The sequence below is a fragment of the Heterodontus francisci genome, chromosome 15 (genome assembly GCF_036365525.1).
Source record: "Heterodontus francisci isolate sHetFra1 chromosome 15, sHetFra1.hap1, whole genome shotgun sequence".
NCBI lineage: Eukaryota > Metazoa > Chordata > Chondrichthyes > Heterodontiformes > Heterodontidae > Heterodontus > Heterodontus francisci.
This window is the reverse complement of record NC_090385.1, coordinates 19,216,467-19,244,354: the sequence shown is the minus strand read 5'-3', so window position 1 is coordinate 19,244,354 and position 27,888 is coordinate 19,216,467. Positions and strand designations below refer to the sequence as shown.

General features: G+C 42.9%; 1 protein-coding gene and 1 non-coding gene across 4 annotated transcripts in view; both read left to right on the top strand.

Moving 5' to 3' along the window:
- Positions 1-27,888, top strand: part of LOC137377521 (transcription factor Dp-1-like) — a 68,887-nt gene that overhangs the window by 20,555 nt on the left and 20,444 nt on the right. For all 3 annotated transcript variants that reach the window (XM_068047206.1, XM_068047204.1, XM_068047205.1), the window contains 4 exons: positions 6,133-6,298; positions 12,140-12,286; positions 12,937-13,005; positions 13,492-13,643. In XM_068047206.1, the coding sequence (XP_067903307.1) occupies positions 6,133-6,298; positions 12,140-12,286; positions 12,937-13,005; positions 13,492-13,643 (534 nt within the window). The remainder of the gene's footprint in view (positions 1-6,132; positions 6,299-12,139; positions 12,287-12,936; positions 13,006-13,491; positions 13,644-27,888) is intronic.
- trnag-gcc (transfer RNA glycine (anticodon GCC)) lies at positions 14,274-14,344 on the top strand. Its single transcript has one exon. It is a non-coding gene; the product is annotated as a tRNA-Gly (tRNA).

Genomic DNA, 27,888 nt, shown 5'->3' with positions numbered 1-27,888 from the left:
GAGATCAAAAGTTTAGAAATTAAGAACTTTCTGACAAGTTGCATGTGAATAACATACTGACCCCAAATAATTAGTATATTGTTACTGAATGTAGTGTAGAGATGCACCTTTTAACTTACCTATCCAGATATACTGAAATGCTTGTGTAAGATTGGAAATGGGAAACTGCGTAATTGCTCCTGTGTATGAGGGGTGCTTCTCGCACACTCACTATGCCCGCCCCCCCCGCGCACACACACACACCCCAGTGCACACTAAATCCACCTTGCTGCTAATTGTATTATAGATCTTTGAGCAGTGACTGAATAAACTCCTTGAAGCATCTGGAATTGCAGATTTAGATTTTAGAATAATCAACAGGAAACATAATGTATGACATCATCTGTGGTTGACAGGGTGATTAGTTCAATAGCAGGGGATGAGAACAGCCATGTAAGAATTTGTGATTTTTATATTATCTAGTATTGTGCCTTGTTACTAAATAGTGAACTGGGATTTGTATTTTTAACCTAGTTGTAGGATTTCACCTCCAGCAGACAGTGCTCGAGTTCAAGTCACCATATTACAGGAAGAATGTTGTGTTGCTGGAAGAAGTGAAGTATCCAGTACCCAAGCTACAAGGAAGCTGAGTTCATTTACACTTCAGAGCAGACTGAGCAGTCAATACTGCACTGAGGAAAAACTGTTTAGCGCAGCCAGAGTATGACCGAATGGGAGTGGAATGAAATTCAGAAGAGGGAATGTGAATTTACAGAAGATATAAATATTTCAGAGGTAGATGGGTGAATTTTTGGAATAGGTTTTCCAGAGAGATGATCAAAATGGATGGCATCATTAATTTTAAGATGGAGTTGGATAGGTATTTGGCATTAAAATCAATTGAAGGATATAGATGGGGACAAAAGAGCTGATTTCAAGAGTTGAAGTGAGAATGACTGCCCTGACATCCAGGCAGCATTTGACTGAGTGTGCCATCAAAGAGCCCTAGCAAAATTGAAGTCAGTGGGAGTTTGGAGGGGGGTGGTTGGTGGTGGTGCACAGGAGGGGCTCTCTACTGGTTGGAGTCATACCTAGCACAAAAGATGTGGCTGTTGGAGGCCAGTCATCTCATCCCCAGGACAGTGCTGCAAGAGTTCCTCAGGGTAATGTCCTAGGCCGTACCATCTTCAGGTTATAGAGTCATAGAGAGATACAGCACTGAAACAGGCCCTTCAGCCCACTGTGTCTGTGCCGACCATCAACCACCCAAACTTCATTCCCTGGCCGGGAATGAATGACAGTATCTATGACCTTTTCTCCAACGTAAGTTCAAAAGTGGGGATGTTCACTGATGATTGCACAGTGTTCAGTACCATTCATAACTTGTCAGATACTGAAGCAGTCTGTGTCCACGTGCAGCAAGATCTGGGCATCATTCAGCCTTTGCTGAAAAGTGGCAAGTAATGTTCATGCCACACAAGTGCCACACAGTGACCATCTCCAACAAAATCTAACCATCTCTCCTTGATGTTCAGCGGCAGTATCATCTCCCACCATCAACATCCTGGGGGGTTACCATTGACCAGAAACTTAACTGGACCAGCCAAATGAATACTGTGGCTACACGAGCAGGTCAGAGGCTGGGAACTCTGCTTCAATTACTCACCACCTGACTCTGCAAAGCCTGTCTACAATCTACAAGGCACAAGTCAGGAGTATTTTGGATTGCTCTTCACTTGCCTGGATGAGTACAGCTCCAACAATAATCAAGAAGCTCAACACCATCCAGGGTAAAGCAGCCCACTTGATTGGAACGCTGGTGCACAGTGGAAACAGTGTGTACCATCAACAAGATGTACTGCAACAACTTGACAAGCCTATTTTGACAGTACGTTGCAAACCTATGATCTCTACCACCTAGAAGGACAAGGGAAGCAGACACGTGGGAACACCATGTTCAAGTTTCTCTCCAAGCCACATACCAACCTGACTTGGAAATATATCGCCATTCCTTCACCGTCGCTGGTCAAAAACCTGGAGTTCCCTTCCTAACAGTACTGTGGGTGTAACTACACCATATGGACTGCAGCAGTTCAAGAAGGTAGCTCACCACCACCACCTTAAGGGCATTAGGGATGAGCAATAACCTTGCCAGCAACGCTCGCATCCCATGAACAAAACAAAAATGAACTGTGTATTCTGTTTTTGAACTTTGGGACTGCCTTGATTGACTAAAATGGTCTTGTATGTTCTAGTTGAGTGCTATTTGATGCGCAAATGACTTGTCCTGTAAATGCTGACTCCCTTTGTTCCCCTCCTGGCACAAGTGTGCTTGCTTGAACTGAGTTTCTAATCTTAATCTTTGAGAATTTTCCTAAGGCCATTAAGACATGAGCTTGTTACGATTTAAGCTGCTGCTGAGGCTATTTTTATTCTGCAAATCAACCGTGTTCTAACTGTGAATTGATGGCAAGAACTTGTAATATTTCTACTCATGGTTAATTGCAATTGATCATTCTTTTTAAAAAGAGCCTGACCCAGGTGAAATTGATAATTTTTGGGTCTTATCCAATGAAATCTGCCATGGGTTTATTGGCCTTACTTGTGAAAGTCCATTAGAAAAGATGATCTTTATTTTCTGGGTGGCTTCATGTGGCCTGAAGGAGCAAAATACCTGCCAACTTCTCTATGGTCGTAATCTCTATCTGCAGAAATAAGTGTTAGTGCTGTTTGTTTTTGGACTGACAAAGTAGCTTTTTAATTTATTAGGTTGGATAAAGTTCAAAGAAAACTAACTGGTTTTTGTCCTGTAAAATCAGTCGTCTTGTTTGCTGTTGATAGATGGTGCAGACAAAAGGAAAGGTAGAGTGTTTCCCACTGCTATGGTGCGTCCCAGGATTGATGGTTAAGTAGATACTGATCTTTTGAATGCAAAAGACCGTTTTAGCTTACAGTCCTGAGAAAATAATACAGGCAGGACAATCTATAAAATGTTATTGGTATTCCAAGACAACTTTGGGATTGATACAAGTGGTTACAGTTTAGTTATATTAGCTTTGGTTTTCTTGGCATGAACATGCGTATCTGCTGAGACTCTGGCTATCCTTGTCATATTATTTTGGTCATGAGCTTGCAGATGTTTGATTGCCTGGCTGCAACCGATTAGTGAAACAGATAGACTTTTGTCGCAAAATAGACCAACCTTATCCAGTCTAATGGTTTTGATGGGTTTTACTATGCTAAGTTTGCGTACAAGAAGTTTCCTTTGGAATTTGTAAAATGAAGCTACAGTATTCCGTTAATGGATGCATAACAGTCTTTGTAACTTACCCACTCAGAACTGAATTTTTATTCAGCCTTCTCCTTGCATTGGCTCTTGCAACTATTATGTATTTGCCCAACTTAGATGCTCTTACTAACTGAACTGAATGTAACTGAAGAGAAGCTTGGTACCCTTTTAGAAATCAGTCAAGCTTTTTGACTGACTGGATTTTATTCCACTGCTGCTTTGACCATCTGTCAGCTCATTGACAAACTCCAAAATTATCTGTATTCCACCTCTTCTTTACTGTTCTGTTTCCTGGCTAGACCTAGAATTTAGGTGTTCATGTGGAAGGCCAGCAATGGTCGGCTCTTATAATGTTGCACTTAACTTTGTTCTAAACCACTTAAATGGGGAATCTGGCCCATTGTTTTTTCCTGGAGGCTGGTGGCCTAGAAGCATATGTTTGGCATGTGATTTGTATACATGTCAGTACAGTAATTTGAACCAGAGCTGTAAATGAAGGGTAAATTGTTAATTCATCCAAATGGAAAAGCATGAGAAGTAGTAATGGAGGTATCCCTTGATTGTTGCCTTTTTTTCCAATTCTGTAAGAACTTTGTGTAACTTATTTAGTATGCAAATATAAATTTGGGCACAAGTGCTCTGGCTGTTTTCAGAGTTAATTTCCCCTGAACCTTGGTTAATATTGTACAAACTAGAATGATCTGGACTTGGTGCAGATTTGTCCAGAGAAGGATTTTAGTAATTTGTGTAACTAATTTTTATACTTATAAATGCCACTCAGGTTATGGTAATGAAAATTATTTGGAAACAGAATTTTGATTTGAAGGGGGTACTGACTTTTGTTACCATCTATATAACCTTGTCTCTGGAGATTGTAAACTGGTTCATCCTTCTCAAACTGTCTGCAAATTTTGACATGGTTGACCACACTATCCTCTTCTAACACCTCCTCCATCATCCAGCTGGTTGGGAGCACCCTAGCCTGGTTCCATTCTAGTCATAATCAGAGAATCAGCTGCATTGAAAGAAAAGCAAAATACTGCAGATGCTGGAAATCTAAAGTAAAAACAGCCAGTCTGACAGAATCTGTAGCGAGAGAATTGAAGTTAATCGGTCAGGTCAGTGACCTTTCAAAATAACACATCAGAACCATTCTGATGAAAGGTCATCGATCTGAAATGTTAACTCTGTTTCTCTTTCTCAGCTTCTCTTCCCACTCCCACACCGTTACCTCGAGTCCTACAAGGACCTATCCATGGCACCCTCCTATTTCTGACCTACATGCTGCCCTTCGGCGAGATAATCTGAAAACACCAGCATTCGGTTTCATGTGAAAACTGACAACACCCAGCTCCACTTCACCACCTCCCTCAACCCCTGCAAAGTCTCTGATTTGTCACGTCACTTGTCTGACCTGCAGAGTTGGATGAGCAGAAATTTCCTTCCTGCTAAATATTGGGTAGACGGAAGCTGTTGTCTTCCGTCCCTGCCAGAAGCTTTGTTCCTTATCCACGACGCCATCCATCTACCTGGCCACTGTCCGAGATTGAACCAGATGGTTCACAACCTTGACGTTCTATTTGATGCAGAGATATGTTTCTGATCCTATAACTGCTTTATCACCTCTCTTACACTACCCATCTCCAACCCTGTCTCAGCTTATCTTCTGCTGATACCCTGATCCATGCCATTGTTACCTCTAGACTACAATTCCAAAGTTCTCTGGGCCAGTCCTCCACCCCTCCCCCATCTTCAACCTCCATAAACTTGAGCTCATCCAAAACTCTGACCATATATTAACTTATAATGTCCCATTCAACCATAATTCCTGTGCTTGCTGATTTATTTTGTCTCCTTTTGATGCAGTGCTTCAATTCTAAAGTTCTCATCCTTGGTTTCAAATCCCTACATGGCCTTGCCCTTCCATATCTCTCTAACCTGTAAGAAATTAGGAAGGCAAATGACAGTGCAAGGGGTTTGAAATCCATGAGTAAGGAAGTCTTGCCGCAGTTGTTACAGGGCTTTGGTGAGACCACACCTGGAGTACTGTGTATAGTTTGGTCTCTGTACCAAAGAAAGGATATGTTTGCCTTGGAGGAAGTGCAGCAGAGGTTAACTAGATTGATTCCTAGAACGAGCGGTGATCTCATTGAAATGTATAAAATTCTGATGGTGTTTAACAGGGTAGATGCTGTTTGGCATACACCTCCTATTTCTTATGTAACCTCCTACAACCCTCCCAGATCTCTGCACTCTTCCAGTTATAGCCTCCTACACATCCCTGATTTTAGTTGCTCTGCCATTGGCGGCTGAACGCATGGCCACCTAGGCCCTAAGCTCTGGAACACCCTCCCTAAACCCCTCTACCTCTCTTTCCTCCTTTAAGGCACTTCTTAAAAGCTACCTCTCTGACCAAGTTTTTTTTGTTAATCTGTTAATTGTGTGTCAATCGTTTGATTATTTGCAGGTGAAGGGTGTTAATTGGGTTCTTAATTGAACACTTATAAGCAGACACTCACTGAGACTGGAGAATGGTTTTGAGTGAGGAGCTACATGTTTTGTAATCCTTTTATTCTGCACAATAAATGTGAAACTGAGCAAATATATGCTCCAGCATTATCCTTCCATAACAAGCTTTCTGGAATTTAACATTTGTCACCTGTTCTAATGTCTCCCTATGTGGCTCAGTGTCAAATTTTGTTTGATAATGCTCCTTTGAAGCACCTTGGGTCCTTTTCCTATATTTAAAATGCCATGTAAATGCAAATTGGTATCTAAATATCTTATTTCTAGGAGGGTTACAAGATTTGTTGCATGAATATAAAGAAACATTTTTGAAGTTCGAATTTTGTTTTACTTTCCAGTAAAAGGAATAAAAAGGGTGAAAAAAATGGCAAAGGATTGCGGCATTTCTCAATGAAGGTCTGCGAGAAAGTACAGCAGAAAGGAACAACTACCTACAATGAAGTGGCAGATGAGCTAGTGGCAGAATTCAGTAACACCAACAACCAGGAATCAGGCTCTGATGAAGTAAGGAACTACTGATATATAGTAGGTCAAAGATGGCTGCATTTTTTCTGGTTCACATAAAATAATAACTCATAGAGCTTTTAATATATCTAGATGCAAAAAATTATTTTATTCATTTTATATTTGCGTGCAGCAGACAATCCCACAACGAACAGAACTGTGAAATAAGATCTTGTGTGCTCAGTGAAAATGTTTTGTAACTGTATAAGGGATATTTGAATATTATTCTTCAACACACAATTCATTTGCTTCCCTCTCACTATCAACAAATGAGAAGAGGCTGGATTTTATTCTTCCTTTTTACTAACGTCAGAACACTACCTGACCAGACCCCGCCAGATTGGGTCGTCAGAAGTTTAGTTGACTACATTGTGGGGAGTACATTTCACCAAAGTAGAAGGTGTAGATAAAGCTGAATTTAATCATTGCCTTGCTGAATTGGGAGTGTGACTGAAGGAAACATAATTAAAGTACGCTTTCATAACCATTTTCTGAATTGAACAACTTGGTAAAGCACAGAGTTCAGGTTGGTAATTGGCAAGCAATTTACTTTAGTGACTGACTTGGCTGTGGGGAAGAAAGACTGAAAGAAAAGCAACAGGTGCTGTGTCCAGGAGTAAAATAAAGCTGTACATGTGGTTTAGTTTTGTGAAAGAAGAGTTTAAGGAATTTAAAATGGATTAGTGAATTTGATCCCATGATAAAGGGTGGGGAAAGAAAATTTAGAAACCAGTGGTAGCAGTTGATTATGGTCAGACTATTAAGTTGAGGCCAGAAATATAATAGATTAACTGGGGAGTTGGATATTTTAGTGATTGAGAATTGACAAGAGGTAGAGTTGGCAGCAAGATGAATGAAGATGGGAACATCTTTAAAAGTATGCGGAATTACTGCAGAATTGCTTAAAAGTGGTGTAAGATTTTCATTTATCCAGTCTAATGAAAGGCAAGTATGTGTGGTTTGGAAGCTGGCAGCAGAAATGCTGATCTTGAAAAATTGACATGTTTGGTGTGTTGAAACGCGGTGTTCAAGAAGTATTGGGTTTCAGAAGAGGATGCAGATATGCCGACCAGATCTTTGCATGAAGGAGGATGATTAAGACATTGATAGCATTGAACACATTTGTGTTGGGTATTTAACTGTAAAAATGTGACCCTTAAAATGTGTAGCCAACATATGAAGAATAGATAATTGTTTGCTGTTATCTTGAACATTAGTTGCTGCTGGAAAGAGTAATCAGGAGCTCAACTTCTGCTTCTCGGGGGCTAATATTATACAAGGGACATTTCAGATAAAGGAAGGAAAGCTGAAGAAAGTAGACACAAAGTGAGAAAACGGAGTTTGTGTACAAATTGAAATGGAAACAGAAAATGGATATGCATTGCTGTACCTGGAAGGACCAGACCATCAAAACGACTCTGGAGAAGATTGAGAGTGTATGAGGCTAATGTCCATTGTATACTTAAGTCCTGGTGAGAGCTGCATGCTATGTGCAGAAACATGAGCTGCATATGTGAATGTGTTGTGCAAAATAGATATTTGGTGTCGTAATGAGTACCGTGTCAACATGGATGTAATGAAGAGTGACTTGTGGATAGTAAAGGTCTGTGCTATAGTGGAAATATTATAATGTGCCTTGTGATTGATAACCTTGGAAGGTGATGCAGTGGGTCCTCAGCTGGAAAAGGTGCGAAGGTCAAGGTGAGATGGAGATACAGTGTTTAATGGGTTTAGAGAGAGTCGGGGGGAGGAAGAGAGATGGTGGTGAAGTTTTCTAGCACCTATATCAGCCTTGCTTATGACTGACAAGCATTAGACCACACACTGTGTGCATTTTGCCCTTCTGACAGATTACTTCCATCAGTTATACGTAGCTATTTTTGTTTGCTAATCTGCCTCTGGCAATGTTGAGGCAAACAAACTATGCAGCATCAATAGTTGACACTTGGCTCAAAATGAGAACCTTCCTATCTGTTGCTGAATTGTTCCCTAGATGAGTTTTCATGCTGGCTGTTAAATAGATGATTGGGAAGCTAGGTGCTTCTCCTGTGGGTTGGAAATGGGAAGAAAATCAGAACTGTCTTGTCCCTTCTCAACCCACTCTTAATTTTTCTTCCTACTGAACAGGGTGAGATTGTTGGCAGCAATATGCAGTCCACAATGTCGTAGCTGGAAGAGAGCCCTCTGCAAGGGAACACAAATTAAGTGTGTGCAATTAACAATGAATTACAAAGGTATATTGCATGGTAGAATCTTTCTCCTCTTGATGGGCACACTGGCCCAGAACATTGTGTTTGGGTGTCTACATTTAATTTTTTTTTTAGTTTAAATGGCTGCATCTAGTTCCTTCCACTAGAGGACTTGTGTGAATCTATGTAATAAAAGTTTTCTCGTGGTAGAAATGGGTATTTTCAATACACACAAACTTTTCTTTATCATTGAGTTTTCATTGTGTTTCAGATCAGTACGTATCTTGTATCTTTAAACTTCATTTAGTTGCAATTTTATTAGAACATTGGTGCTGTAGCACCCTTAAAACAAATGAAGGCAATAAGTGAGTAATTTTGTTTTTCTTCAGTTTCTGCGTTTGAAGGAAAAATACATTTGACAAATTCCCAATTCTTTCCAAGTACAGTTCAACAATTCAAATATAGTCTGTATATCCTACTCCCCATTGATGAATTTATTTTGCTGGTTTGATAGCTTCACTTCTTAAAATTTCAATTTAATTTGATAATGGAATTAAAATTATTTGTATTTATAACTTTGATCAATTTACTAGATTATAGGAACAGGAGTGGGCCATTCAACCCCTTAAAGCTGTTCTGCTGTTCAGTGAGATCATGGCTGATCTTTATCCTAACTCGATTCCCTGCATTGGCTCCACATCCCTTACCATCCTTGGCTAGCGAAAATTGATCAATCTTAGATCTAAAATTATAAATTGAACTAGTATCTGCTGCTATTTGTGGAAGAGTGTGCCAAACTTCTACCACTCTTCTGTGAAAAATGTTTCCTAACTTCTCTCCAGAATGGCCTAGCTTTGATTTAAAGGTTATGTATCTTGCCCTGAACTCCCCCACCAGTGGAAAATGTTTTTCTATCAACTCTATCATTTGAAATCAAATTATCCCTTATCCTTCTATAATCCAGGCAATACAACCCTATTCACATAATTTAACTCTTGGAGCCCTGGTACCAATTTGGTGAATCTGCATTGCACACCTTCCAAGGCCAGTATTTTAGAGATTTAGAGATACAGCACTGAAACAGGCCCTTCAGCCCACCGAGTCTGTGCCGACCATTAACCACCCATTTGTACTAATCCTACACTAATCCTATATTCCTACCACATCCTCACCTGTCCCTATATTCCCCTACCACCTACCTATTCTAGGGGCAATTTATAATGGCCAATTTACCTATCAACCTGCAAGTCTTTTGGCTGTGGGAGGATACTGGAGCACCCGGAGGAAACCCACGCAGACACAGGGAGAACTTGCAAACTCCACACAGGCAGTACCCAGAATTGAACCCGGGTCGCTGGAGCTGTGAGGCTGTGGTGCTAACCACTGCGCCACTGTGCCGCCCTTATCTATATCTATATCTAGCCTTATGATGTGCTACCCAGTATATTACTCTAGATGTGGTCTAATAAGTGTCAGCTGTGTTCTCACCTCAAAATTACAGGTTTCCGGTTTCAAGTCCCACTCCAGTGCAGCTCTGAGGGAGTACTGCCTTGTTGGAGGTGCCGTCTTTTGGAGGAGACGTTAAACTGAGGCCCCATCTGCCTGCTAGGGTGGATGTACAACATCCCATGGCACAATTTTGAAAAAGAGCAGAGGAGTTATCTCAGGTGTCCCTCAATCAACATTACAAAAACAGTTTATGTGGTCATTATCGCATTGCTGTTTGTAGGAGTTTGCTCTCCGCAAATTAGCAGCTGCATGTCCTACAATAGTGACTGCACTTCAAAAGTACTTAAATGGCTGTATAGCACTTTGAAACATCTGGTGGTCTTGAAAAGCAAGTCTTTTTTCAATCAGGGCTTTGTATCATGATGGCAAAACCTGCTCCCTTTTATATTCTAACCCTCTAAATATAAAGACTAACATTGCATCAGTGGCGTTGAGGTTACAGTCAGATCAATCATGATCTTATTGAATAGCGGAGCAGGCTCAAGGGGCCGAGTGGCCTATTCCTGCTCCAAGTTCGTATGTAACATTCCATTAACATTTTTGATTTTTTTTTTTGTAGCTAACCACAACATTTTGGTGATCTATATACATGGACCACTAAATCTCTTTGGACCTCTGCTGTTCCTAGATTTTTGCCATTAAAAACAAAAACTATTTGGATCTGTCTTTTTTGCTTAGCTGCTATAAAATCCACTTGCTATAGTTTTGCCAACTCTCTGTAATTTAATGTTCCCATCAACACTAACTGCTATGCCGCCGATCTTGTGTCACAAGCAAACTTGGATACATGGTTCTCTTTTCTGTTATCTAAGTCATTAATAAAAATAGTGAATAGTTGATGCCCCAGTACAAATCCTTGCAGGACACTGCTGATAACTTCTTCCAATTTGAGTGCATGCCCATTATCCCTACTTTCTATTTCAAACCAATTTCCTAACCAAGTTATGAAACAAATGGAAGAGTATCTTTATCTCCTTGGGTCAAGTGTAAAAATATTATCTATTCATCCTTTTAGAATTGTTGAATAGAAAGTTTGGATTTTTAAACATTTATTTATGACTTTTTAAAATCTGAGTATTAGTAATGTTGCATCAGTATAGTCATCAACATTTATCTTTTGCCTAAATATAGTGTTTTAACCTATGAAAACAGGCAATTTGTCTTGAATATCAATATTTTCAGTCATCTAGAGCAGGTTCTTAAATGCCCAGTGACAATTTTTTGCATATGATTTTTCAATGCTCTGTATAATGATTTTCTGGGACAGGATGCAACGGATGGACATTTCTCAGATTGGGTGAGATGAATGGGAAGATGACGACTATCTATTTGTCTATTAATAACAATGTTATGTTGGGGGGGGGGGGTGGTGGTGGGAGGTGGAAATTCAGCCCAGATGCTGACTCTTGATCAGTATCCAGTGGCTGTGAAGTCCTGTTGGTCAAGTTCGTGCCCACAGCCTATGTTCACTCGAGGCTACTTGAGCAGGGTATTGGAGGGTTGTCCCTTCAGGACAAGGGGGATTTTTTTCTTTAAAAGAACCTGGGAACCCCATTTGTTTATGTCTACTTAACCTACTATTTACTTGTTTGTGTGCAATTTTTGTTGTTGTTTTTAATCTGATTTTGGAGAAAAGCAACCCGTGTGCTGCAGCAAAATGTTCATTGAAATTCCTGGTAACCTTTTATGAAATCGCTAATGGGCCTTGGAAAAATTGAATATTCTTGAAAATTCCTTTCTCTTGTCAATTTTGATTTTTAGCTGAGGGGACTTTGTTGGAATGAAGCAATCCAGTACTCCAGAGACAAAGAATGGGTATCTGTTCCTGCCTTAAACAATCAGATTTTGGACAGCTGTTCCTTTTTTGAAATTGGCCCCTTCCTGCTATTCACAGTTCTGCAGCTAAGGGTGGGCAGTTAACCAACTTGCAAGCTGTTCAACCATGACTTTCATATCCTCCCATTTGTGGAAGTGCCTAGTCTTGGCTTTTCTACAAGGAACCTTTCCCAACAAGCACATGTGTGATCATGGTAGACTAGCACAGTTGTATCTGCAATATATTACTTTTACTGAAATTAATAATCCCTCTGGAGCAAATTAAGATTATTTTAATTGATATTTTTATGCAAATTCTAATCCACAGCAGGGATATGATCAAAAGAATATAAGGCGTCGTGTCTATGATGCCTTGAATGTGCTCATGGCAATGAATATCATTTCTAAAGAGAAGAAAGAAATCAAGTGGATAGGACTTCCCACAAACTCAGCTCAAGAGTGCCAGAATCTAGAGGTAAGAGTGGAGTGACTGTTTGGGCCTCTGTGGAGCATAGTATATATCCAAAACATGCAGATAATTTGGTGTGCTAAGACTGATGCATTAGGCTCTTCAGTTGGACCAAGTTCTGCAATTCTGTTCTATGCAATTAACATCTGGATTATTTTGCACAGTTCAGTTACATTTTCAGACTGCTGTAGCTTTTATACTGTTACCACTATACTTCCACTTTTCCCTTCTGCCTGTTTTACCCTGCCCAGTCTCCCATCTGCCAGCCTTGCTGTGACTGAAGGCCACCTAGTACCAGGTCACTGTTTTTGCTGACCTTGGCATACCCATTAGATCCCAATTTGGGTTGAAGAAAGTTTGGAAATGTCAGTCTTTCTTCAGCCCAAATGGGTATGCCAAGGTCAGCAAAAATAGTGACCTGGGAATAGATATATTTTTTATATATAGTATGCACACTCCAGCTGCCTTGGCCCTAGGCTCCATAAGGCTCTTTAGCTCTCTGTCCTCCTTTTAAGATACTCAAAACCTACCTCTTTGACCACTGATCCTACCTCCTTATGTGGCTCAGTGTCAAATTTTGTTTGATAATGCTCCAGTGATGCTCCTGTCTAGTCTACAGCAAGTGACGGACTTTTGTTTAATTTTTATGTGAATAGATGGAGAAACGGAAGAAAATGGAAATGATAAAACAGAAACAGTCACAACTTAAAGAGTTGCTGCTGCAGGTAAAGAACTACAAAAATGTGTGGAATTGTGCAGTTTTCATTGCTGTCATGTAAATCCATGCGATGGGTAAATTTATTGGCAATACTCATCCAAAGGGGTGCCTTTTTTGAAATCTTGGCCAGATTAAATGTTTCTTTAATATTTTTGATTAGTTTCAGTGTTATGGGAGTTATACAGAAGATTCCACATTATGTCAAAGATCATCTTGAAAGGTGTCTGCTTTGGTTCAGTGGTAGTGCACTCACATCTGAGGCAGAAGGTCATGAGTAGATGCAAAAGATCCTGTGACACTATTTGAAGAAGAAATGGGGAATTCTCTTGGTGTCCTGATCAATGTTTATCCTTTGCTGAAAGGCTTGTTCAGCTGGATGCTTTTGAGAGAGAGAAAGAAGAGCAGAGGCAGAGTAAATGTAAATAAAATTACAGTCTTTAACTTTTATTGAATACAAAACTGAGTTAAAATTAGAACAATTTGTGTTTTGCAGCAAATTGCCTTTAAGAATCTGGTTCAGCGAAATCGCCTTGTAGAACAACAGTCTGGCAGGGTTCCTCCTCCCAATACTGCCATTCAACTGCCCTTCATTTTAGTCAACACCAGCAAAAAAACAATCATAGACTGCAGCATCTCTCCTGATAAGTAAGTATGGTAAAGGTGGCTATGTTCTATATGATGAGCAAACTTCTTTTAGCATCTTTTATGTTTCATGAAAGAGTAGATCCTGTTCGGCTAGAAATACCTCCCTTCACAAACTCCAAGATACTGTGTATCGTAGCTTGTAATATGGTATAAATAGTGAAGTCTGATGGCGTAGATTTTCTTCTAAAAAAAGAAAGCATCAACCTGTGCTCTACGTGAACATTTTTTTAAATTGGAATTTTGCTATTTCTGATTTTTAAATTCGCACTTTGTAATCAAAGTATCGGTAAATGGCTTGGGGATGGGTTGGGGGAAGTTTGCTTGTTTTTATTTATCATTAAAACCATAATTATTCTTGAAAGTTATATTTGAAATGCTGATAGGATAACACATCATATCAGCACTTGAAGTAAAGCCTCCCAAGATTACTAGGTCTATTTCACATGTATGCAAATTGATAATTTTAGAATTATTATTATTTTAGAACTTCAGAGTAACTCTTAATATACTATAGTGTTAGTTTAGTTGTCTTAGGAGGTTATAGAAGGCCATTTAGAAAATCATAGTACAATCAGGCAGGGTCAGCATGGTTTTGTGAAAGGGAAATAGTGTTTGACTATTAGAGTGATTGCATTGGTGGTTCAGTGGTAGAATTCTCGCCTGCCACACGGGAGGCCCGGGTTCGATTCCTGGCCAATGCAATGATACTCCTATTTTGGGGCGGCACAGTGGCGCAGTGATTAGCACCGCAGCCTCACAGCTCCAGCGACCCGGGTTCAATTCTGGGTACTGCCTGTGTGGAGTTTGCAAGTTCTCCCTGTGTCTGCGTGGGTTTTCGCCGGGTACTCCGGTTTCCTCCCACCACCAAAGACTTGCAGGTTGATAGGTAAATTGGCCATTATAAATTGCCCCTAGAATAGGTAGGTGGTAAGGGAATATAGGGACAGGTGGGGATGTGTTAGGAATATGGGATTAGTGTAGGATTAGTATAAATGGGTGGTTGATGGTCGGCACAGACTCGGTGGGCCGAAGGGCCTGTTTCAGTGCTGTATCTCTAAATAAAAAAAAAGTACTTTGAGGAAGTAACAAGCAACATGGATAAAGGGAAACCTGTAGATGTGTGTACTTGGATTTCCAAAAGGCATTCGATAAGGTTCCACATCAAAGGTTACTACACTAAATAAGTGTTCATGGTATGGGGCTAGCATATTAGCATAGATCGAGAATTGATTAACCAACAGCAAGCAGAGAGTAGAGATAAGTTGCTCATTTCGGATTGGCAGGATGTGACTAGTGAAGTGCCACAGGAATCAGTGCTGGGGCCTCAACTATTTACAATTTAGATCAATGACTTGGATGAAGGGACCAAATGTATGGTAGCTAAATTTGCAGATGACACAAAGATAGGTAGGAAGATAAGTTGTCAACAGGACATAAAGAGCCTACAAAGGGATATAGATAGGTTAAGTGAGTGGGCAAGAATTTGCCAGATAGAGTATAATGTGGGAAGATGTGAACTTGTCCACTTTGGCAGGAACAATGAAAAAGCAGAATATTGTTTAAATGGTGATAGACTGCAGAACTCTGATGCAAAGCGATCTGGCTGCCCGGGTACATGAATCTCAAAATGTTAATATGCAGGTACAGCAAGGAAGGCAAATGGAATGTTGTCATTTATTGCAAGGGGAATAAAATATAAAAGGCAAGTTTTGCTACAGCTGTACAGGGCCTTAGTGAGACCACATCTGGAGTACTGTGCACAGTTTTAATCTCCTTACTTAAAGGATAAAATTGCATTAGAAGCAGTTTAGAGAAGGTTCACCTGCTGTCTTCACCGCCCAGAGTGTCTGCAGCCACGGCGTGCAGTAAGTCCATTGAGGTGAAGAAGGAGCAGCGGGACCCGAGAGAAGTCTTGAGAAAAGGTGCCCCGAACACCCAAAAAATCCACGAACGGCCCCCCCGGCCGCAACTTCAAAGCGCCCGCGGGAGATGGCTCGGAGAGCATCTGCAGCGCACTGTCGGCAATGCTGCATGCCTTTATTTAAACCACTGCAAAAAAAGAAACCCCATAGCAAATGTAATCACCTCTAAGTCTGCCAAAAGGTGCTTCACCTCCCAAAGGACGTGGATGAGCTTTCCGGACGTCGATGGTGGGCACTGAGGAAATGGCTTATTACCCGCACCAGCTTCCCCCCCCCCCCCCCTTTACCCCCCTTCCACCCCCCAGTCCCCTTCCCTGCTCCACCCTCTCAGCTCACCCCCTCACAACCCCGTCCCAGCCCGCCCCCCCCCTCGCACCATCTTCACCCCGCACCCCCTTCCCCTGCACCCCCCCCCCACCCCCCTACAGCCCCCTTCCCTGCTCCCCCTCCCACCCCCTCCCTCTACCCCTCCCCCTTGCATCCCCTCCTCCCACCGGCACCATCCTACACCTGTGTAGAGGCCCCAACAACCCCACTGCCTTGTGGGCGTCTCGGGAGAGACCAAGGCTAAGGGAGTAAACCCCAACAGATAATACAGAGCGGAACCCCGTAGGCGGTCATGTGTCACCTTTGGCATGTTTCCGGCAGTTCCTGCAGCCATACTGGTGCCAAACGTCGTGTCCTGCACTCCTTTGGACCCCACCAGAAAGGCCGAGAGGGGGGTTTTGACGACTGGGCAACTCTCAACCTCCATAAATTTGCCCAGGCATGCGCCATGGAGAGGTCACTCCATAGTTGCCTCACAGTGACTGACACAACACGGAAGGCAGCAGTTACGGGTTATGTCCAGATAAATTGGCGTAGAAACTGGGCGCCACGGGTTGCCTTTGTCGGTGGGAGAGGTCATTGCACCTCACTGGACAGCTACCGCCCACTTCAAACCGGGCAGCCCCCGGTCAATAAGGTTCTGTCCCGCCACAGTCTGCCTGCTTCAATGGGTGCTTGGAGCTCAGGGTCATTGCCCGAAAGGTGGACTGATACACCGCACCAAACAACATGAAAAAAGGAAAGAAGGTACCAGCCCTTCGCTTTGCAAGCTGGAACGTCAGAACTATGTGTCCTGGCCTGTCGGAAGACCTTACACAAATCAACGGAAGACCGCCATCATTAACAACGAGCTCAGTAGACTCAATGTAGACATTGCAGCACTTCAGGAGACTCGCCTCCCCGCGAGTGGCTCTCTAGCAGAGCAAGACTACACCTTCTTCTGGCAGAGCAGGAATCCTGAAGAACCAAGACGGCATGGAGTGGGCTTCGCCATCAGAAACTCCTTGCTCAGCATGATAGAGCCTCCCTCAAATGGCTCGGAACGCATACTGTCCATCCGACTGCTCACCACCTCTGGTCCAGTACACCTACTCAGCATCTATGCTCCAACACTCTGCTCCCCACCTGAAGCTAAAGACCAGTTCTATGAACAACTCCATAACACCATTAGCAGCATTCCCAACACCGAACACCTATTCCTGCTGGGGGACTTTAATGCCAGGGTTGGGGCTGACCATGACTCATGGCCCTCCTGCCTTGGGCGCTATGGTGTTGGAAGGATGAATGAGAACGGGCAGAGACTGCTTGAGTTGTGTACCTATCATAACCTCTGCATCACCAACTCGTTCTTTCACACTAAACCCTGTCACCAGGTTTCATGGAGGCACCCAAGATCGCGTCGTTGGCACCAGCTAGACCTCATTGTCACAAGGCGAGCCGCCTTAAACAGTGTTCAAATCACACGCAGCTTCCACAGTGCGGACTGCGACACCGAACACTCCCTGGTGTGCAGCAAGGTTAGACTCAGACCAAAGAAGTTGCATCATTCCAAGCAGAAGGGCCACCCGCGCATCAACACGAGCAGAATTTCTCACCCACAGCTGTTACAAAAATTTCTAAATTCACTTGTAACAGCCCTTCAAAACACTCCCACAGGGGATGCTGAGACCAAGTGGGCCCACATCAGAGACGCCATCTATGAGTCAGCTTTGACCGTGCGAAGAGAAATGCAGACTGGTTTCAATCTCATAATGAAGAGCTGGAACCTGTCATAGCCGCTAAGCGCATTGCACTGTTGAACTACAAGAAAGCCCCCAGCGATTTAACATCCGCAGCACTTAAAGCAGCCAGAAGTACTGCACAAAGAACAGCTAGGCGTTGCGCAAACGACTACTGGCAACACCTATGCAGTCATATTCAGCTGGCCTCAGACACCGGAAACATCAGAGGAATGTATGATGGCATTAAGAGAGCCCTTGGGCCAACCATCAAGAAGATCGCCCCGCTCAAATCTAAATCAGGGGACATAATCACTGACCAACGCAAACAAATGGACCGCTGGGTTGAGCACTACCTAGGACTGTACTCCAGGGAGAATGCTGTCACTGAGACTGCCCACAATGCAGCCCAGCCTCTACCAGTCATGGATGAGCTGGACATACAGCCAACAAAATCGGAACTCAGTGATGCCATTGATTCTCTAGGCAGCGGAAAAGCCCCTGGGAAGGACAGCATTACCCCTGAAATAATCAAGAGTGCCAAGCCTGCTATACTCTCAGCACTACATGAACTGCTATGCCTGTGCTGGGACGAGGGAGCAGTACCCCAGGACATGCGCGATGCCAATATCATCACCCTCTATAAAAACAAAGGTGACCGCGGTGACTGCAACAACTACCGTGGAATCTCCCTGCTCAGCATAGTGGGGAAAGTCTTTGCTCGAGTCGCTCTGAACAGGCTCCAGAAGCTGGCCGAGCGCGTCTACCCTGAGGCACAGTGTGGCTTTCGTGCAGAGAGATCGACCATTGACATGCTGTTCTCCCTTCGTCAGATACAGGAGAAATGCCGTGAACAACAGATGCCCCTCTACATTGCTTTCATTGATCTCACCAAAGCCTTTGACCTCGTCAGCAGACGTGGTCTCTTCAGACTACTAGAAAAGATTGGATGTCCACCAAAGCTACTAAGTATCATCACCTCATTCCATGACAATATGAAAGGCACAATTCAACATGGTGGCTCCTGATCAGAGCCCTTTCCTATCCTGAGTGGTGTGAAACAGGGCTGTGTTCTCGCACCCACACTTTTTGGGATTTTCTTCTCCCTGCTGCTTTCACATGCGTTCAAATCCTCTGAAGAAGGAATTTTCCTCCACACAAGATCAGGGGGCAGGTTGTTCAACCTTGCCCGTCTAAGAGCGAAGTCCAAAGTACGGAAAGTCCTCATCAGAGAACTCCTCTTTGCTGACGATGCTGCTTTAACATCTCACACTGAAGAATGCCTGCAGAGTCTCATCGACAGGTTTGCGGCTGCCTGTAATGAATTTGGCCTAACCATCAGCCTCAAGAAAACGAACATCATGGGGCAGGACGTCAGAAATGCTCCATCCATCAATATTGGCGACCACGCTCTGGAAGTGGTTCAAGAGTTCACCTACCTAGGCTCAACTATCACCAGTAACCTGTCTCTAGATGCAGAAATCAACAAGCGCATGGGTAAGGCTTCCACTGCTATGTCCAGACTGGCCAAGAGAGTGTGGGAAAATGGCGCACTGACACGAAACACAAAAGTCCGAGTGTATCAGGCCTGTGTCCTCAGTACCTTGCTCTATGGCAGCGAGGCCTGGACAACGTATGCCAGCCAAGAGCAACGTCTCAATTCATTCCATCTTCGCTGCCTCCGGAGAATACTTGGTATCAGGTGGCAGGACCATATCTCCAACACAGAAGTCCTTGAAGCGGCTAACATCCCCAGCTTGTACACACTACTGAGTCAGCGGCGCTTGAGATGGCTTGGCCATGTGAGCCGCATGGAAGATGGCAGGATCCCCAAAGATACATCGTACAGCGAGCTCGCCACTGGTATCAGACCCACCGGCCGTCCATGTCTCCGCTATAAAGACGTCTGCAAACGCGACATGAAATCGTGTGACATTGATCACAAGTCGTGGGAGTCAGTTGCCAGCATTCGCCAGAGCTGACGGGCAGCCATAAAGACAGGGCTAAATTGTGGCGAGTCGAAGAGACTTAGTAGTTGGCAGGAAAAAAGACAGAGGCGCAAGGGGAGAGCCAACTGTGCAACAGCCCCGACAAACAAATTTCTCTGCAGCACCTGTGGAAGAGCCTGTCACTCCAGAATTGGCCTTTATCGCCACTCCAGGCGCTGCTTCACAAACCACTGACCACCTCCAGGCGCGTATCCATTGTCTCTCGAGATAAGGAGGCCCAAAAGAACTCGACTGATTCCTGGGATGAAGGGATTATTATATGAGGAAAGGTTGAACAGATTGGGCCATTGGAGTTTAGAGGAATGAGCGATCTTATTGAAACTTCTAAGATCGTGAGGGGACATGACCGGGTGGAGATGAAAACTGGTGGACACAGTTTAAAAATAAGGGGTCTCCCATTTAAGATGGAGATAAGAATTTTTTTCTCTCAGCGTCGTTATTCTGTGGAATTTGCTTCCACAGAGAGCAAAAGAGGCTGGATCATTGAATATATTCAAGGCTGAGTTAGGTAGATTCTTAATAGACAAGGGAATCGTGTTTTTGGGGGCAGGAAGGAAAGTGGAGTTGAGGCCACTCAAGGATCTTATCAAATGGGAGGGGGTGCGGTGGTGCAAAAGGCCTACTCCTGCTCTTAATTCATACGTTTATATACGTATGGGCAAGGAATCCTGGGACAAAGAACAGTTGTTTCCCAATAATTGTACATATAAAGGGTTTCTTTTTATTCTCTGGATTTGGGCGACACCAGCAAGGTACCTTTATTACCCCAGTTGTCCAGAGAAAGAGGTAGTGAGTGGGATGCTTTCTTATAAAGCCACTGCCAATGTTCCGACAGAGTTGTCGGGTTTGTGATGGACTAAGCGTTTGGCCTTCTAAGCAAGCTGATAATCATCAGCAATTTCTGCTGCCCTTCTAGTTCTCTATATGGTTCTTGCTAATGGAGGGAGTGAATTTTTTAATTCTTCCAGGAGAAAGTTCTCATACGTGGCCTCTACCTTTAGTGCCCACATCCAACGATCAAAATTAATTTGTTTTACGCTGTCAAATTCTGTGCACGTGTGCTCACACCATCTCGGGAGGTTCCGAAATTTCTGCCTGTAAGTTTCAGGGACTAACTCATATGCAGTGCGAGTAGCTTTTTTGCCATCTCAATCTACAGAAGCCTCTTCAGAAAGCATGGCATGAACTTCATGAGCTCTGCCATCAACCTGCTGTGCATAAGCAGTGTCCAGCTTTCCTTCAGCCATTTCATCTACTTGGCTATCTTTTCAAAAGAAATGAAAAATGCCTCTACGTCCCTTTCCTCAAACTTAGGGAGGGCTTGTACAAATTTAAACAGCTGTCCCTGGGTCCTGGGCTGGAGTCGGATTTTTCCTCACAAGAACTTTCCTTGGAGCCAAGGCTGCTCTTTTGTCTTAGTTCCATCTTTTTAAATTCAAATTCCTTTCTTTTTCTCTTTCTCTTTTCTTTTCCTCAGGTTCAAGTTTCTTCATCACCAATTTTCTTTCTAGTTCAAGTTTTTTCAATTTTTTTCCTGCTTTTTCTGTTCAAGCTCAAACTGCTTCATCTGTAACTGAATTATAGCTAATTCAACTTCACTACCCTCTGGTTTGCTTCCTTCCAATTACAAATGTGCTATTTTAACTATGTCTACTTTCTTAGCTATAATAAAAACAAGAAATGCTGGAACCACTCAGCAGGTCTGGCAGCATCTGTGGAAAGAGAAGCAGAGTTAACGTTTCGGGTCAGTGACCCTTCATCGGAACTGACAAATATTAGAAAAGTCACAGGTTATAAGCAAGTGAGGTGGGGGTGGGGCAAGAGATAACAAAGGAGAAGGTGCAGATTGGACCAGGCCACATAGCTGACCAAAAGGTCACGGAGCAAAGGCAAACAATATGTTAATGGTGTGTTGAAAGACAAAGCATTAGTACAAATTAGGTGTGAATACACTGAATATTGAACAGCAGCAAGTGCAAACCTGAAAAAAAGTGAGTAAGCAAACTGAACAAACTAAGATGAAATGAAATAAATGCAAAAAAAAAAGATTGTAAAAAATGTAAAAAGAATGTAAAAAGAAAAAAAGAAATCACTAAAAATGAAAGTAAAGTGGGGGGCTGTCATGCTCTGAAATTATTGAACTCAATGTTCAGTCCGGCAGGCTGTAGTGTACCTAATCGGTAGATGAGATGCTGTTCCTCAAGCTTGCGTTGATGTTCACTGGAACACTGCAGCAATCCCAGGACAGAGATGTGAGCGTGAGAGCAGGGGGGAGTGTTGAAATGGCAAGCAACCGGAAGCTCAGGGTCCTGCTTGCGAACTGAGCGGAGATGTTCCGCAAAGCGGTCACCCAGTCTGCGCTTGGTCTCCCCAATGTAGAGGAGACCACACTGTGAGCAGACGGTGGTGTAGACTTTATTACACAAGAAACCTGGTTCTTTTTATTTTTCCTTTTTCAATTATTACCCCACTTCCAATTGTACGTTGTCGGCGTTGGGTTTATCCCGCAAAAAAAAACAATTATTTGATCCAACCGAGGCGGAGGAGTGCACTGTTTGTTCTAGTTCCACTTCTCCACAGGTCACAACATATTTTTTAAAAATTTCCCGCTTACCGATATGGTCAATCATAGACTCTATTTTTATCCCAGAATAAAACACACCAACTAGGTTTCTTTAATAAACAAAAAATTGTCAGTTTATTATAAAACAAGTCTTAACCAGTAATGAAGTCAAGCATAAACACACCGATTGAAATATAAAAGTTCCCTTTTTACCTTTCACGCACACACATACGCCGTTTAACCGGAAAAATAAAGGGATTTTTGTTTTCACGGCTTGATTACAGACAAAAAGCAAAACACTTGAGCTGAATGCTTGCTCATTCTTAAAGAAACAGCAGATGAGATATGTTGTGTTCCAAAACTGGCATACAGTCTGGCCCCTCTCACAGATCCCTGGGATCTTTTAGAACAGTTTGTTTCAGACAGCTTTGAGAATTAATTTAGCAGGTTTTTCTTCAAAAACAGGAGACAAGATGAGTTGACACAATGGACTTCTCTGGACCTTTTAGAGAGGTGCTGGAAAGCTGAGCTGGGATGTGGTCTTCTCTCCTTCCTTGGGAATTCTCTTCTCTCCTTGGAGTGAATATACAGTTCAACCCCTACTCAAAACAATTAAAAGCGAAACTGACAACAGGTGGTCAACCTTTTGACCTCCATCAATCTTGACCTGCCACTACTTTGTAAATAATTTCTCCTGGTGTCCAAAATTCTCTGTTTATTGAGCTGGAAGTCAGGTGGTTTCTCGGAAAAGTTTTTTGTTGTTGCTGGAAGGTGGTTTCCCGGAAAGGTTTGTTTTCCTCAAGACCTTTCAGTGCCTCTTTTTTTTAAAAAAAAAAACATTTCCAGGGACTGTTTTTCAAAGTCAAGTGGCCTTTTCATGACCCCCTTTGAAAACACCAAAGATTAACATTTCTTCCAGCTTTCAAAAATGAATCCTCAAAAAAATATATTTAACAAAACAGAGGCACTTTCGTGACAACTGTTGCTGTACCTCCACCCAAAGGACTGCAGCGGCTCAAGAGGGCAGCTCACCACCTTCTCTAGGGTAATTAGGGATGGGCAATAAATGCTGGCCTACCAGCAATGCCCACATCCCATGAATGAATAGAAAAATAAAAGCTTTTTCCCTATTATCAGAATAAAGTTCCTCTGATTATGAACAAACTAAAGCTGCAATTCTAAATGCATACGAGCTGGTACTGGAAGAATATAGACAGAAATTCCAACACACCCAGAAAAGACTCGCAGACTTACCTTGAATTCGAAAGAGTCAAACATATGGTTTTGATTGCTGGATATGGTCTGTCAAGCTGGAACCCTCATATGAAAATTTGAGAGAAGTGGTATTGCTGGAAGAGTTTTAAAATAGCATTCCAAGTAGTATTAGAACACTCATAGAAGAACAAAGAATTCACGGTGAGAGAAGCTGCCACCGCCATGGCAGATGACTTTGATCTCGCACATAAACTTTTTACTCACAGAAGCCTTTCTTGATAATACCCAGAGGCTGGGAAAGTGATGAAAGATGGAGTGTTAGTGACAGAGAAACAAATGATGAGCACACCAGAAGCCCTCCACCAGTAAGGAAAGAAAATGCAGAGGGCAGAAATGTACACCACAGACGTGTGTGTTCCCATTGCAGCAAAACCAGGCATATCAAAGCTGACTGTTGCAAGTTAAAGGGAAGCCTTATTAATCTTGTAGGGTTGCACAAGGTTAACAAAGAAAATGGTGTCCTGGCAGATCAGAGTGCAACCCTAGCCATGGGAAAGAATTCCACAAAGGATACTGCCATAGGTGCAGGAGAAGTAGAGAAAATTTCTGGAGGATATCAGGATTTTGTTTTAAAAGGAACAGTGTCTCCATACCCTTCTAGTGAGGCAAGTAAACCGATTGTCCTGCTTCAAGAAACGGGCCATTCAATCCCTTATGCTGGATAAAAGAATGACCTTTCCACCAGACAGCCTTCTAAAAGCAAAGGTTGTGGTAAAAGGAATTGAAGGATACATGTCTGTGCCCCTGTATCGGGTCCACTTGCAGTGCGACCTGGTTTCTGGAGCAGTTACTGTAGGAATTGTCCCCAGTCTATCTCTGGCTGGCATAGACTTACCAGTGATCTGGCTGAAGGTGAGGTGGTCTCAGCCCCAGTGATATTAGACTAGCCCAGTGAGGCCGAGGAGACAGAGCAATTACAGGAGGAAATCCCTGGAATCTTCCCTGCTTGTGCAGTAACAAGGGCCATGGCCAAGTATGTTCCCCAAGAGAGCTGAACCAGAAAATCAGCCCGATGACTGAGGTCTGGCTGGCTGAAACTTTTTTCAGAGATTTAGGGGCAGTATATGATAGACTCTCCATAATTGAAGCCCAAAAAGCAGACCCTGATTTTAAAAAAGATTGCACAGGCAGCTTATTCTGAGCCAGACACAGAGAAGCAGCCTGAGTGTTACTATTTAAAAAATGAAATTTTAATGAGGCAATGGAGACCTCCAACCCCCACCCCCCACAGCAACCTGCAGAGGAGGAGTGGACAGTAGTTCACCAAGTTATGCCCCCCCGCCTAAATATCGCAGAGATTCTGTGGATTACCCATGAAATCCCTGTAGTTGGGCATGTGTATATCCAAAAGACCTAAGCCCAAATTAGCCGACTTTTTTACTGGCCACAACTCCACAAGGATGTGGTTAAATTCTGCCAGACCCGCCATACCAGCCAGATTATTGGGAAGCCCCAACCTACCAATAAAGCTGCGCCACTGAGCCCTATTCCTGCTTTCGAAGAATGTTTCAGTGGAGTTCTAATCAATTGCGTGGGAGCACTACCCGAAACCAAGACAGAATCACAGAATTGTTACAGTGCAGAAGGAGGCCATTCAGACCATCATGTCTGCACCAGCTCTCTGAAAGAGCAGTTCACTCAATTCCATTCCCCCCCTTCTCCCCGTAACCCTGTACATTCTTACTTTTCGTATAACAGTCTAATTCACTTTTGAATGCTTCATTTGAAACTGCCTCCACCACGTTCTGAGGCAGTACATTCCAGACCTTAATCGTTCTCGCTTGAAAAAGTTTTGCCTCATGTCACTTTTGTTTCTCTTACTAATACTTTAAATCTGTGCCCGCTCATTCTCAATCCTTTCATGAGTGGGAACTGTTTCTATCTACTCTGTCAGGTCTCCTTATGATTTTGAATACCTTTATCAAATCACCTCTCAGCCTTTTATTCAAGGAAAACAGTCCCAACTTCTCCAATCTATCTTCATAACTGAAGTTCCTCATCCCTGGAATCATTCTCGTGAATCTTTTCTGTACTCTCTCCAATTCCCTCACGTCTTTCCTCAAGTGTGGTGCCAGGAACTGGACGCAATACTCCAGCTGAGGCCGAACTAGTGTCTTAGACATGTTCAACATAACTTCCTTGCTCTTGTACACTCTGCCCCTATGAATAAAGCCCAGGATACTGAAGCTTTATTAACCGCTATGTCAACCTGTCTTGCCGCCTTCAGTGACTTATGCACATATACACCCAGGTCCCTCTGCTCCTGCAACCCCTTTAGAATTGTACCCTTTATTTTATATTGTGTCTCTATGTTCGTCCTACCAGAATGAATCACTTCACATTTCTGTGTAATGAACTTCATCTGCCACCTGTCTGCCCATTCCACCAACTTGTCTATGTCCTTTTGGAGTTCTGCACTATCCTCTTCACAGTTCACAATGTTTCCAAGTTTCGTATTGTTTGCAAACGTTGAAATTATGCCCTGTACACAAAGGCCTTGGTCATAAATAAATATCAGGAAAAGCAAGGATCCCAACACTGGCCCCTGGGGAACTTGACTACAAACCACCTTCCAGCCCGATAAACATTGATTAACTGCTAGTCTTTCTTTTCTGTCACTCAGCCAATTCCGTATTTATGTTGCTGCCGCCCCTTTTATTCTATGAGCGACAAGTTTGCTCACAAGTCTTGTGTGGCACAGTATCAAATGCCTTTTGAAAGTCCATGTACACCACATCAACAGCATTGCCCTCATCAACCTCTGTTACCTCCTCAAAATACTCCAGCAATTTAATTAAACATGACTTTCCCTTAAGAAATCCATGCTGGCTTTCCTTAATTAACCCACATTTGTCCATGAGACCTAATCACATTATTAAAGGAGTTCAACCAGGGATGGGAAATTAACATCCAGGGATATTCAGTATTTAGGAAGGACGGACAAAAAGCAAAAGGTGGTGGAGTTGCATTGTTGGTTAAAGAGGAAATTAAAGCAATAGTGAGGAAAGATATTAGCTCTGACAGTGTGGAATCTGTATGGGTGAAGCTGAGAAATACTAAGGGGCAAAAAACATCAGTGGAGGTTGTATATAGACTCCCAAACTGATGTTGGAAATGGCATTAAACAGGAAATTAGAGATGCATGCGATAAAGGAACATCTCTAATTATGGGTGACAATCTGCATATAGATTGGGCAAATCAAATTAGTCACAATACCATAGAGGAGGAATCCTTGGACTGTATACGGGATGGTTTTCTGGACCAATACGTTGAGGAACCAATAAGAAAACAGGCCATCCCAGACTGGGTATTGTGTAATGAGAGAGAGATAATTGACAATCTAGTGGTGTGAGACCCTTGGAGGCGAGCAACCATAATATGATAGAATTTTTCATCAAGATGGAGAGTGACGTCGTTGATTCTGAGACAAGGGTCCTGAATCTTAGTAAAGGAAACTACGAAGGTGTGAGTTGGCCATGACGGATTGGGAAACATTATTTAAAGAGATGACGGTAGATAGGCAATGGCAAACATTTAAAGAGCGCAGGGATGAATTGCAACAATTGCTTATCCCTGTCTGGCGCAAAAGTAAAACTGGAAAGGTAGCCAAACCATGGCTTACAAGGGAAATTAGAGATAGCATTAGATCCAAGGAAGAGGCATATAAATCTGCCAGGAAAAACAACAGACCTGAGGATTGGGAGCAGTTTAGAATTCAGCAAAGGAGGACCAAGGGATTGATTAAGAAGGGGAAAATAGAGTACGAAAGCAAGCTTGCGAGGAACATAAAAACTGACTGTAAAAGTTTCTATGGGTATGTGAAGACAAAAGGATTGGTGAGGACACATTTAGGTCCCTTACAGTCAGAAACGGGGGAATTTATTATGGGGAATAAAGAAATGGCTGACCAACTAAATTTAGAGATACAGCACTGAAACAGGCCCTTCGGCCCACTGAGTCTGTGCCGACCAGGAACCACCCATTTATACTAACCCTACAGTAATCCCATATTCCCTACCACCTACCTACACTAGGGGCAATTTACAATGGCCAATTTGCCTATCACCTGCAAGTCTTTGGCGGTGGGAGGAAACCGGAGCACCCGGCGAAAACCCACGCAGTCACAGGGAGAACTTGCAAACTCCGCACAGGCAGTACCCAGAATTGAACCCGGGTCCCTGGAGCTGTGAGTCTGCGGTGCTAACCACTGCACCGCCCTGAATGCATACTTTGGTTCTGTCTTCACAAAGGAGGACACAAATATCACACCAGAAATGTTGGGGAACAAAGGGCTTAGTGAGAGAGAGGAACTAAAAGAAATTTAGTAGAGAAATGGTGTTGGGGAAATTGATGGCATTGAAGGCCAATAAATCCCCAGGGACTAATGGTATGCATCCCAGAGTACTTAAGGAAGTAGCCCTAGAAATAGT